General features: G+C 38.4%; 1 protein-coding gene across 3 annotated transcripts in view; it reads right to left on the bottom strand.

Annotated features, from left to right (window-relative positions):
* Window positions 1–2,230: 2,230 nt before the first annotated feature.
* BTLA (B and T lymphocyte associated) overlaps window positions 2,231–14,001 on the bottom strand; it is a 37,285-nt gene continuing 25,514 nt past the window's right edge. For 2 of the 3 annotated variants that reach the window (XM_055259848.2, XM_055259847.2), the window contains 3 exons: window positions 9,887–10,030; window positions 8,432–8,478; window positions 2,231–4,739 (listed from right to left, as the gene is read on the bottom strand). In XM_055259848.2, the coding sequence (XP_055115823.2) occupies window positions 4,464–4,739; window positions 8,432–8,478; window positions 9,887–10,030 (467 nt within the window). In that variant the 3' untranslated portion in view covers window positions 2,231–4,463. The remainder of the gene's footprint in view (window positions 4,740–8,431; window positions 8,479–9,886; window positions 10,031–14,001) is intronic. The other variant, XM_063630076.1, reaches the window with a different exon arrangement.

Below are 14,001 nucleotides of genomic sequence, written 5' to 3' on the forward strand. Positions count from 1 at the left end.
CCCTGGAGACTATTTTCTCCAGGGTCTGTTTTCTCCAGTGGGGAGGAGTTGAGGGTTGAAAAATTCCTACTGGATACAATGTCCAGTGTTTTGGTGATGGGTATACTACAAGCCCAACACTCACCATTATACATGTAATACTCATGTAACAAACATGCACATATACCCCTTGAATCTAAAATTTAAAAAAGAAAAAAAAAAGACTATGTGCAATCTAGAAAAAGAGACATATTTGATAAAGGTTGTTATCAAAACTATACAGAGAACTCTTAAAATTCAACAAGAAAATGAACAACCCAATTAAACAATGGGCAAAAGATCTGAACAGACACCTCACCAAAGAGGATACATGGATTACAAATAACTATATGAAAAGATGCACAACAGTATATGTCATTAGGGAATTCCAAATTAAAATAATGAGATACCACTACACACCTATTCAAATGGCAAAATTCCAAAACACTGACAACACTAAATGCTGGCTAGGATGTGAAATAACAGTAAGTCTCATTTATTGCCTGTGAAAATACAAAATGGTACAGTTACTTTGGAAGATATTTTGACAATTTCTTAAAAAACTCAACATACTCTTACCATACAATCCAGCCATCATCCTCCTTGGTATTTACCCAAAGGAGTTGAAAATTGAGATGTGAGTCATAACCACAACAATGCTGTCTCACACCTGTCAGAATGGCTACTATTAAAAAGTCAAAAAATAACAGACACTGGTGAGGTTGCAAAGAAAAGGGAACACTTATACACCGTTGGTGGGAGTGTAAATTAGTTTAACCATTGTGGAAAGCAGTGTGGCAATTCCTCAAAGGGCTAAAAACAGAACTACCATTTGACCCAGCAATCCCATTACTGGGTATATATCCAAAGGAATATAAATTGTTCTGTTTTAAAGACAAATACATGCATATGTTTACTGTAGCACTACTCACAATAGCAAAGCATGGAATCAACCTAAATGTCCATCAATGGAAGACTGGATAAAGAAAATGTGGTACATATACACCATGAAACACTATGCAGCCATGAAAAAGATGGATCATGTCCTTTTCAGGAACATGGATGGAACTAGAAGCCATTACCCTTAGCAAACTAATATTGCATGTTCTCACTTATAAGTGGGAGCTAAATGATGAGAACACATGGAAACATAGAGGGGAACAACAGACATTAAGTCCCACTGGAGGGTGGAGAGTGGGAGGAGGGAGAAGATCAGATAAAATAACTAATGGGTACTAACAGGCTTAATACTTGGGTGATAAAATAATCTGTACAGCAAACTTTCCATGACACTGGTTTACCTTATAACAAACCTGCCCATGTACCCCTGAATTTCAAATTGAAGTTTTTCTAAAACCCTGCACACAAATGTTTAGAGCAATTTTATTCATAATTGTCAAAACTTGGAAGCAACAAAAATGTCCTTCAGTAGATGAACAGATAAATAAACTGTGATACATTCTGACAATGGAATATTATTCACCATTAAAAAGAAATGAACTATCAAGCCATGATAAGACATGGGGGAAACTTAAATGCATATTACTAAGTGAAAGAAGCAAATCTGAAAAGGCTACATGGGGCATGACTCCAACTGTATGGCACTCTGGAAAAGGCAAAGCAATAGAGGCAGTGGTTGTCAGGGACTTGGAGGGAGAGATAAATGAGTAGAGCCAGAGGTTTTTAGGACAGTGAAACTATTCTGTAAATCACTATAATGGTGGATACATGTCATTATACATGTCAAAACCCAAAGAACTGCAAGTGTGAGCCCTCACGTAACCCATGAACTTTGGTTGATAATGACATGTCAATTCTAGTTACTGATTATAACAAATGCACCACTGAAGTACAGGATGTTGATGATGGGAGAAACTGCATGTGTGGGGGAAGACGGTATAGAAACTCTCAATGCTCTCTGCTTAGCTTTGCTGAACCTAAAAGTGCTCTGAAAAAAGTTTATATATTTAGCAAAATAGATATGATCACGCCAGAGAATTCATTCTGGGGACTAGATAGTTTTGGTTGGTGCACAAAACTGATCAAATAAACCACATATACCAAACCTAGCCTCTACTAGGTTTCTCAAATTGTAGACACTGGGAAACATATTAAAATTGGTTGGCATGTCTTTTAAAGATGTCTGTTAAAGAGCCATTTTCTAGACCTCCTGAATCAGAATTTCTTAGTGCTGCAAGTTAATAGTCTGCAGTTTAGCAAGTTATTCGGGTCGCTTTTATTTGTCAGGGGGTTTAAGAATCAATATTCATGTCCACACATTTTGGGGTACAAAAGCAGATGCCAAATTAATTTCAAATAAGTTTTAATAACTTTACCTTCTTATTAGCACAATCAACAAGCTTAAAATTTGTGAAAAACCATTAAATTATCTACATATTCTTTTTCTCAAACCATCTATAAATTAATGAAATAAGCCATGTAAATAATAGTGAAATAGATTCATTTGGGAAAATGCATGTATGTCTCTGACACCATTTTGAAAAGGAATAAAAACATAATTGATTTGTGATTTTGGCAAACAGTACAAATATATTAATATATCTTAGAGATGAAATCATTATCAGCATTATCTTTACTATAAGACGTACTAAGAATATTCTAAATAAGACGGAAATATTTTGCTTTTAAGTTTGAGAGAATCATCAAGGAACTGTTCAACTTTGTGTGTTCATCTGATAAGAGGACAGCTAAATGTATCCTCCCCATATTTCCTGTTTCTATTTTTAAGAATACCACAAGCAGCTATTCTAACATGTCTTTCTTACATAAGTTGTCCACAAATGCAGCCTGGCTAAAGCAGCCTATCTCGAACTGGTTGCTTAAAATTCTAGATGTAATTGGCAAAATAACAGTGACTCAAAAGAATATCTGCACCCCCAAATCTAAGGAGCTAAAACTTAATGCCAGTGTTACTTAAGAAAATCTCTCCACCACAAAACCTCAGTTTTGTCTTTTTGTATATATACCCCACTTGTACTCTAAACTCCATAATTTCACATATGATTTGCTTTAATGACTTATTTACTCTAGTATTTTGAGCTTCATAAGCAAACTGAAAATATAATGTCAATTTGATCAGTTTCTGGTGCACCATTTCTGTTGTTACCCACCCCACCTAACACACACACACACACACACACACAGATCACATTCATTTGTGCAGCAGCTCAGCTCACATATTTGTTCAAATGGATTTTAACCTTTGCTATCCACTTTGTATGAAGACTATTACATTATTCAGTAGCAGCACTTGAGAATTCTAATAGCCTCAAACTGTTGAATAAAATTATAGGCTATTTTTGAAATAGTTTAACTCAAGTACTTTGGAAAGTCCAAAAATCTGAATCCATCTTTTGCTATACTCTTAAGTGGCTGCAACCTCAGTATTTTAAAATAAATGATTAGCAAACTAAAATATGTCACTACAGATGATTTGCCCTGATTCCTTAGTAAGAAGAACAGCAAGATGCAGATGTGGTGAATGAAAGCAAATTGACCCCTAAAGACCAATTAAATATTCTGGGTTTTCCTCCATTCCATTAATTGCACTTTAACTTGCTATCAAGTCAAGCATGAAGCAGTTTGAGCTATCTTCACTTGCCCAGTGATACCTATTCTGACTAACTTTTAAACTATTCAGATGCCCGTAAGTATGTTAATTCAGCAGCATTATGTCACATTCCTATCCATTAGTCTATGTGACCCAAACAGTGAGTCTCTACTTTGCTCATAAATGTGCTATACGTTGACTGCTCCATTAATACCTATATTTGCTTATCAATCTAACAGAGTAGATATAAGCATTTGTTTGCCAGGTATGTGGAACATCTACCCTATATCCAATTGGTATATTCTATATTTTTATTGCACCATTTATTATTTTCATTTTCTTACATCAAGCCTAAAATGATTTCTCCTTTGCATTTAAGAAACATCATTCTTAGACTGACACAGGAAAAATTTCTTATTATGGGAGACTGACTTGAAATATACAATCATTACTGTATTTATGGTTGGTTAGTCAAATTGGGACATTTTGTTTTCAAGAGTGTGTAGTGAACTGATCCAGATAACACAAACCTCTTTTCCCTACAAGTATTTCCAATAGCTTCAAAGGCAAGATCGAGTTTGTATATTGGGTAAAATGTAGCTAAGTTTAAATGTTCTACTGTTCTGCTACTCATGATGTCAATCAGTTCTGGAGAGATTTTGTTATTCAAGGCTATAATATAAAAAGCTCCCAAATAAGTTTCTGAGAGAAATTTTAATCATTTGTCCTATGGACCCTTAAGACCCAAGCACTAACATGAACATTTCTAAAGTAAAAATTCTCAAATTGAGAAATATTATTTGACATCCTGTCGGGCCCAGACAATGATGTCAACATGCTGATCATTCAATGGTCCCTGGAGTCAGAAACAGACTTAACTCCTCACACATATGGATGCATATTCTGTTGGTGCTTCTTTTACATTTCTTGCCAGTCTTGAGTTCGGTCCGATGACAGAATGGTTCAGGGAAGCATAAACAATGCCCGGTTTGTTTTCTTCCAGGCATGGATTAGAATAAACTTCAGACCCTTCCTGCATCCTGAAACAAAGGTCAGGGTCATTATCATAAATTCCAGTTTCTGATAGCAGTACTTGGGAATTTTGCCTGGTGCTTGCATCTGTTTGCTCACTCTTAAAGGGAGCATCAACCTATAATAGAAAAAAAGATGGTTTTAAGTGACACTTACGGCCATGGTAGTGCATATTCATTAGCAAACTATGAATGAAAGGCTTAAATGGAGTCATGTCCATTGTGAGAAATAATCTACTGTTCCTCACATACTCGGCTGACATCTACATTTTCAGCTAAATCTCAATTATTAAAGGACGAAAGGCTTGAGAATCACTATGTCACCCCTAAATAGTTATTTTGTGCTTTATTACTGGTCATTTTTGAGGTCACAGAACATTTTTTAATCCCTCTTCAAGCTAAAAAGCATAGCCCAAATTGATGGAAAAAGCAAAAAATATCCTATGAAAACTTCAGGCAGCTTATAACATGATGAGTAGTATTTAATGCAGTTTAGAATAAAAAGATTAAGGATAAAGCAGAACAGATAACCCCTAAGAGGGCAGAAAGAATAAATATTATGAGTTAGCCAAGATATATTATTACAATTTGAGATCTTAAATTAAAAAATTGATGTCAGTTTTGGAAAGATAAAGCTTAGAAAAAGTTCTAAAACAATATTCCAGTTGCTATTCCTATCAAAAGAAAATTCTTTTTTTTTTTTTTTTTGAGACGGAGTCTTGCTCTGTCGCCCAGGCTGGAGTGCAGTGGCGCGATCTCGGCTCACCGCAAGCTCCGCCTCCCGGCTTCACGCCATTCTCCTGCCTCAGCCTCCCGAGTAGCTGGCACTACAGGCGCCCACCACCGCGCCCGGCTAATTGTTTTTGTATTTTTAGTAGAGACGGGGTTTCACCATGTTAGCCAGAATGGTCTCGATCTCCTGACCTCGTGATCCGCCCGCCTCGGCCTCCCAAAGTGCTGGGATTATAGGCGTGAGCCACCGCTCCCGGCAAGAAAATTCTTACCGTTTCAAATATAGCCAAATATCTTAGAGCTTCTGAGAAAGAGGTGAATTTGTAAAAACAAAAAGTAAAATTAGTCCTGATGTTTTCTCACTCTTCAGTTATTTATTAGCCACTGCTACCTATACAAAGGTTCACTTGACAAAGAAGATGTATTCATTCTAGGGGCTATTTCAGTTTTTTTAAATTCAAGTTTTGCCCATCAATTTATGCTCTTGACATCTGGCCTAACTCCTTTAAGGTATCAGGTCCACAGTCTTTGAAAGTCTACATACTTTATCTGGTCCTTTGTCATCCTCATTGTGATGTGTGCAGTAGGATGTCTATGGCAGATTTCCTTGGCAGAGCTCTATCATGCAAGCATGTCTGGCTTTACCCTGAGAAGCTAGGTAATACTTACTGATACAGTGCCACCCTCTGATGTGGTGGCTGCCCAGAAATAACAGTAAGGCTGAGCGACTGAAAGGGGAGGAGGTTGCTTGGCTAAGATAAAAAGTACTCCCAACTCCACTAGAAGGAGCCTGGTTGAGGTCAGTAGGTGGCACACTAAAGAAGACTGTCAAGTGAACTGAAAAATAGCCTTTAGTCCTCAATATATCAACAAGGATCCTGTGATACTTTTCAATCTGTTTAAGCCTGTCAATTCAGTTACCTGTCTCTCATCCCAAGAAATGGCTCATTTCCATGAAAAATTTTGTTAAAATGAATGGAGCAAAATAAAATATAGTGCTCTGCAGCATCCCTGCTGTGGCACCCCGTCAAAGTGGTTGGGTGTCACAAAGCCAATGCACCACAATGTGGTGGATAGAGACGATAAAGCCAGAAACAGCAATCCCACCTTACATTCCTGTGGCAGGTTACAGTATACAAAGCATTTTAAAATTTGTATTTATAGTATATGTTTAGATATAATTCACATGCCATAAAATTCACCCTTTTAAGTGTACAATTCAGTGGTTTTTATTAGGCAAGCACTTTATACCCTCAAAGGACAGTTTTGGATTAAGATCAGAGCTTTGGCTTTTATATGTACCTGTTATGTTTGTACCAGTTCCTTTCCTGTCATGTTTATACTAGTTCCTTTCTGTACTTTGATTTCTCCACAGTTCCCAAACTAGTTTTATATTAAGAAATATTTAGCCCCAAGGATCTAATATGGTATTCTTTTGATTATTTTCTGAAATGCTAGACAACTGAAATGGGGCAAAAATCTTCAAATTCCTGTTAGTAGCAAAAACACTTTATTTTTTTTTTTTTTTTTTTTGAGACGGAGTCTCGCTCTGTCACCCAGGCTGGAGTGCAGTGGCGCGATCTCGGCTCACTGCAAGCTCCGCCTCCCGGGTTCACGCCATTCTCCTGCCTCAGCCTCTCCGAGTAGCTGGGACTACAGGCGCCCGCCACCACGCCCGGCTAATTTTTTGTATTTTTAGTAGAGACGGGGTTTCACCGTGGTCTCGATCTCCTGACCTCATGATCCGCCCGCCTCGGCCTCCCAAAGTGCTGGGATTACAAGCGTGAGCCACCGCGCCCGGCCTGCAAAAACACTTTAAAACAAACTTCCCAAACAATTACACATACAGAAAATACCCTTTTAAATTAAGCTTCAAATCATAATTTATCCAGCCTACACAGGAAGAAAAATGTCCACAGCTTAACCAACCTGGGTTTTACTTGCACAGTAAATTATTTAGATTTTTATCTTAAATAATTTCATAGCTCTCTGGCCTTATTGTAATCAAGTGAAATTATTATTGTTATTTACTATAGAAAGAAAATAATATTTAAGAAAATTTCCCTATTTGAGGGAACAAAGCCTTAGCACCCAACACAGTGCCTACTGATGCTCATGAAAACTTAATAGAAGTTTGTCAAGTTGAGTGTATTTGGTTTGGTTTAAAATTAAGCAGCTTGGTGGGGAATGTTGAATGCCACTTAATATTATATATAGAATTATTGGCTGTATCGATTTTGTCTTTTGTGGAATTTTTAAGAGGGTTACTACCTCTTTATCACTATTCTTCCTTACTGAAACACACACACACATCAAGTTCCTTTGCAGTATCTCATTTATGACTGTTTAGTTTTAATTAGAGAGCTTCAGAATGCTTTTCCACAAATATACTGCCTCATCTTGCATTCTTTTTTAGTTCTAATATCTCCATAGCATTCAACTCAAAAGAAAAGCCTACATTTACATTCCAAGCCTTGTAGGAAAGATTGACTCCAAAATTCCCTTCCTTTAGTCTGAGTGGTCCCTTCCTTGATTAGCCCATACACATTGCCAGGGACCTCTGTGTAATAACTAAGCCAAAGATCATGTCTCTATTTTGCTGCTGCTAGTTATGAAGATATCTAATCATTTTATGAGGTTATTTATGGGTTCATTCTTTCATCAGCTCCCTACTCGCTTCCAGACAGACCTTAAGGTGTTTACATAAAAAATAAATGAATAGCCTGAAGCCACGTAACAGGCAAGAGCAGAGTCAAGTTTGTATGGTTCAGTCTCTGACTTTTCTGTCTTGGATCTAGACTGCCTTCCACGAACTTCCAAAGAACTACTTATTATGAGACTTGTTAATCCTAAAGAGTCTTTGCTGCATAGAGAGCAGAATGCAAAATTCACATTTTTAAAAATGGGTCTATGTATGTAATATATATATATCTTATATATATATTACATATATATATAAGATATATATATATTACATACAATAATGCCTGTCACATGGTGTTATATAAATTCATTGAATAAATAAATAAACGCAGTATAATACAAATTGCATTTGTTTCAACAGATAAATCAAGCTTACCAGGGTAATTTCCCTTCCTGCTGTGTCAGAGAGTTCATTTTGCTTTCCTGGAAGACAAAAAGAAAAAGAGGTAATCAAAAGGAGTAAAGAAAGCAGAAGTAAACCACCTTGCCACCCATGCTTATCCTGTTGAATGCCAGGGATAGTGTTGTTAGTTTTGGCTTGTTAATTTGCTTTGCCTAGCACACACTTGTTTGTGAGAATTCACACTGACCAGCTCTCTCTCTGGTTTATCACTTTTCAATCCACATAGCCCCATGGCATATCTAAGAGGAAGGGGAGGGATCTAGTATATCACTTGGAAGAGACTGGAAGTCCTTGCTCTGGGGACATTCCATACTCAATGCCAGAAACGCTGCTGTCCTGTCACCTATGTAGCCAAGATCTCCGGCTACCTAGTTCACTTTGGATGTGGTAAATCAAAAGATTTATCCCTGATTCCTTTTCTGAAGTTCTGAGAGAGGTTCCAGCAGTCTCAAGAAAGATGATGAAAGATACAGAGAGGCCATAGAAACAGCCATGGAGTTGCAGATGAAGAATTGGGGTAAGAGAGAATTCTTCAGAATCCAGTGAAGGTTCTGAACTCCAGAAGTTCTCACTCCAAAATACCAGAAGCACTTTTGCCCAGTCAAAGGTTATTCCTGTGTCACACAGAATAAGGGTTGCTCTATCTAGCTCAGTTTCTATAGCTACACTGTAGCTCGTGTTGTTAAAACAGGAATGGGAGAGGATGGAGGAGAAGAAAAAGGAAAGAGAAAACTGAAGTAGTTCAGGCCAAAGCTAGATCAGAATTCTCTATGCTTTCCTCTCTTACTTAACATGTTTGGTCATGACATTGAGGGAGTTCTTGCCAAAGTAGAAAGGAATTATTTTCAAAATATCACACCATTCCCATCATAGCCAAACCCACATTTTTCATATGCATTATTGTTGGGTAAGGATTCAGGTCAAGCATATGTTTATAATGGCAACAGAAAGTACAGACATACTAATTTTCTCTGGGGACATTGGCTCTTCAGTTAGATAAGGGTGTGTGTGGGACTGGCATGATGTGGTGTGGCTGTGAAAAGAGGATAATACAAAATAAATCAGATATCTTGATCTGAGAGATTGTTTCAACTTCCAATCCTGTTAAGGTTTAGAAGAGCTCTTTCTCACACAAACCTAAGATTGATGCAAAGAGAATGATGAAGTCTCAGCAATGTGCTATGCTCGCCACAACTCTAGCTGGAATACTGTGCTGTGGTGAGCATGCCTCTCTCATGACTCAAGGGAGCCCCAACTAACCCATTTAGCTTTTTAGCACAAGTATGAGTTGTCTTCTAGGAAATCATTATCCGTGGTTTACAGGATTGGGAAAGAAAACAACAGGAAGAAACTAAAAATCCTTTAGCCCCAGAAATAAGAATGGCCCCAAATATGTGGTACTGGGAGCGGAGGGAAAACAGAACCCACCTTTGTGCCTTCTCAGGCAGCAGAACAGGCAGAAACAGGTAGTGATGAGTAGAGGCAATCCCCCCAAAGGAAGTAAACTATACAGGAGCCATGGTCTGCTTGCCATTTCGTCCTTGGAGGGTCGTTCTGAGGCACTTTTTACATCTGGAATGTTAGTAAATGCTAAAGAGAGTTAGGAAATCTGAGATATATTGGGATCAGCGGCACCCCTCTGCATTGTCAGAACTTGAATGAAGGAGATTTCAGGCCAATGCCTCCATTTCCCCAGAGGCATTCCTCAAGAATCCCAGTGCCCTCAGCCACCTCTTGCTTTCTTGCTGAGCAGATGTGGCTCTGCAATAATTTATCTTTTGCAGAAATTCTTTATTCTGATAGAGTTAATCTTCCACAGAACAATCTTCATGATAGCTGTCAGAAGGTACTTCATTAAGCCTTTCTATTTACAGTATCTAACTCTCATATTCATCACTTAAGTAGGAAAACCATTGTCTTTATTTTGTCCCGAGAATTGCTCCAAGTCAGATAGCTAGTGAGTGGCAATGGGAACTCAAGCCAACATGTTTGTAACATGAAATTCAAGTTTCTTCAACACAACGTCCTTTCCTTGTCTCATAACTTATCAGAATCTCCAAATATCAAATACTTTTGATATCCTCAAAAGTGCTCTGCATGGCACACAGCTAATGCGCATTACTATTGATCAATGTTAATATGCACTGAGGTTCTGTTTGTCTGCAGTTGTTCACAGCTCATTAGCAGGTTGTGAAACAATTTAGTAGGTCACAAATAACATTTTAAAAAATGAAACAGAAGAGGATAGAAATCATCAGAATGCATCATACACACTAGAGCAGTGGTTCTCAAGCAGGACAATTTTGGCTCCAGGGAACATGTGGCAATGTCTGGAGACATTTTTGGCTGTAACAAGGTGGGGGGAAGGAGGCTGGCAACCAGTGAGTAGAAGCCGGGGATTCTGCTAAACACCCTACACTATACAGTATGCAACCCCCACTTAGTGCAACAAAACATTATCCAGACCAAAATGTCAATGGAGAAACTCTGTCTTATGGTTAAGTATGACCTTATGAAATTTTTTTATATTTGTGTGCATTATGGGTTGTGATGTAAGATCTAGTTTTTTTTGTTGTTGTTTTTTGTTTTTTTAAATTTTGGGTTACTGTTAACACAGTATGAAAAATACTGGAGTAAGATATTTTAAGGTCTGGCCTGGTGGCTCACACCTGTAATCTCAGCACTTTGGGAGGCCGAGGCAGGTGGATTACTTGAGGTCAGGAGTTCGAGACCAGCATGGCCAAAATGGTGAAACCCCATCTCTCCTAAAAATACAAAAACTAGCTGGGCGTGGTGTGCACCTGTAATCCCAGGTACATGGGAGGCTGAGACAGCAGAATCGCTTGAACTCAGTAGGTGGAGACTTCAGTGAACCGAGGTGGTACCACTGCACTCAGCCTGGGTGACAGAGTAAGACTCCATCTCAAAAAAAAAAAAAAAAAAAATTCTATTCTATTATAATGTTATTTGGTTTGGCTAGATGCTTGGGTTTGGGGTAAAAATGATTAGAGGCAACTGAAGTTGCACAAAAAGTGGTTTGGTTATTCAGAGTGGTAACAAATGTTGTCTATTGACGCTGCAGCTGCTGTTTAGGTTAGCGAGCAGCCAAACCACTGCCAGGAGTGCCAGAAACAGCTGTCTAGGGGAGGGTCTTGGATAGCAATAGGGACTAAGGTTTCTACAACAGATACCCTAATACAAACAAATCTGCTGGATCAAGAAGATCCAACTTCTGTTATTTCTTTAACCACCAAAAAAAAAAAAACTAATTTCCTTAATTTTACTTGATTAGTTTGATCAAATAAAACTAATTCAGAACAAACTGTTTCTCTATTTCAGAACAAACTCAAAACTCCCCCTAACTTATTTTGAGTTTGTTCTGAAATAGAGAAACAAGATAAATAACTGAAATTGATTGAGAAAATGATGAGGGTGTACACTCACGTGTATCCAAAACCAGAGCTAGCCTTGGGGAGGATTCCAGTGTTTGCACACTGCCAGAGAGTCCAACAATCTATCTCAAGATCAGTAAGCACAATTTGTGGAACATCATCCCAAGATCATTGACACAAAGTAAATATCTGGGCTTATTTTGAAGCTCACTGAAAGACTAAATACAACACAATCTTCATCTGTCTGCTTTGATCTCCTCTTCCCCATTCCTTAAGCATAAGGACACAGTATAGCCTGCACAATGATATCTCTGGCACCTGGAATAACAAGAGGCACATTCAGCAGGTGCTCCAAATCAGGGTGGAAACCCACAAGGACTTCCTGCCCTCTCACTCCACACCCACTTTCCTGCCACAGATAATGATCACATTTTGGGGAAGTTCTCTTTTCTTTTTTTTTTTTTGAGACGGAGTCTCGCTCTATCACCCAGGCTGGAGTGCAGTGGTGCAATGTCGGTTCACTGCAGCCTCCACCTCCTGGGTTCAAGTGATTCTCCTGCTTCAGCCTCCTGAGTAGTTGGGAGTATAGGCGCCTCCCACCGTGCCCAGCTAATTTTTTGTATTTTTAGTAGAGATAGGGTTTCACCATGTTGACCAGGCTGATCTCGAACCCCTGACCTCAAGTGATTTGTCCGTCTCTGCCTCCCAAAGTGCTAGGATTACAGGTGTGAGCCACCACGCCCAGCCTTGGGGAAGTTCGGAATCAGAAACAGACCAAGGGAAGTTTGGGAAGGGTGAAGTGGCAGGCCAATGGATGTTTCAAGGACTATTCCCCAGCCCTGTCAACTTTTCCCCTAGGACTTTGGCTTGTTTTGCAAGGTGCTTTTCTTCATTCTGGGAGAATAGTGCTTTCCTAAGAGCATCTAAGCCCCAACTCTGTCACAGTCCTGTTCTTACATGAACTTTTAACTTGAACATAAACAGCAAAAGAGAGTCACTTATAAAAATAAGAAAATGTCCAAAATCACTTCGGAAATACATTTCACAGAAAAAAATAAAATATTTTTTATCAGACCTCCAAAATTTCTTTATGAAAAGCATGGTCCTTAAACATATTTCCAAAATATATTTTTCTCCTCACCTTATACTTAGTTCACTGAGCACTTCCAGGTTCAGAAGGAAAAGGAATTTTTGTTTGACCCTTCCTGTTATTTTTGTTTTCACCACTTTACTAAAGAAAAATGCACACCTAGATTAAATTAGTTTTAAATCCGCACAGAGTTTAAATTAAAGTTAATTCCTAAACGATTTACCTTTTGTGAAGGAAGTAGAAAAAAATAAAGGAAATATTACACAAATTCCGGCCTTCCAGGACTTTATAATCTTTCATGGGACCTAAAAGACATTTCCACACATTACTACAGTGAAAGGAAATGATAAATGAGAGGGACAGACCTTAAATGGCATAAAAATTGGTGAAAAGGAGTGATCCCTTCCCCTCAGGTGATCATGAAAGGCTTCCTAAAGAACTTGGAAAATGAGCTGAGATTGAAAGGAGGGGTAGAATTTCCATAGGTGGAGACAGATGAATGGGTGCTCTACAAGTGGCAAGAGCAGCATACACAAAGCAATGATGGAGATGTGGTTATGGCAAGTAAGGCCGTTAGGCTACAATTGAGAGGCTCTGTATAGAATCCAGAAACAATCTAGAAAGGTGGTGGGATCAAATTGTGGAAGACTTTGAATGCTGGTTAACAAAGATGAGCCCAATATTGTGACCACTGGGGATGCTATGCAAGAGAGTGTTGTTATGAAGGAAGTGTGTGAGGTAAACTAAGTGTATTTGGCTGAAATTGACCAAAATGGGGAAATACTAAAGACAAAGAGTCCAATCAGAATTATTTGGAATTATTTAGAAGGAAGATAATGATGGCACGAGATGCTCATAGAAGCAATTGGAGGAAACACATCACGGAGTGGAATGTTGTGGAGAGACAAGAGTAGGAAGCCAGAGAAAATTCTCTGGGATTTTCCATGAGGATCAAGAGCATTAATTAACAAACTGATAAGGAAGGAAGTGATAAGAAGGGTAGGTGAGTAGGAAACTAGGAGAGTAGAAATGTTCGAAAAGAAACTGACAAGGCCCTTCAT

The sequence above is a fragment of the Symphalangus syndactylus genome, chromosome 21 (assembly GCF_028878055.3).
Source record: "Symphalangus syndactylus isolate Jambi chromosome 21, NHGRI_mSymSyn1-v2.1_pri, whole genome shotgun sequence".
Taxonomy (NCBI): domain Eukaryota; kingdom Metazoa; phylum Chordata; class Mammalia; order Primates; family Hylobatidae; genus Symphalangus; species Symphalangus syndactylus.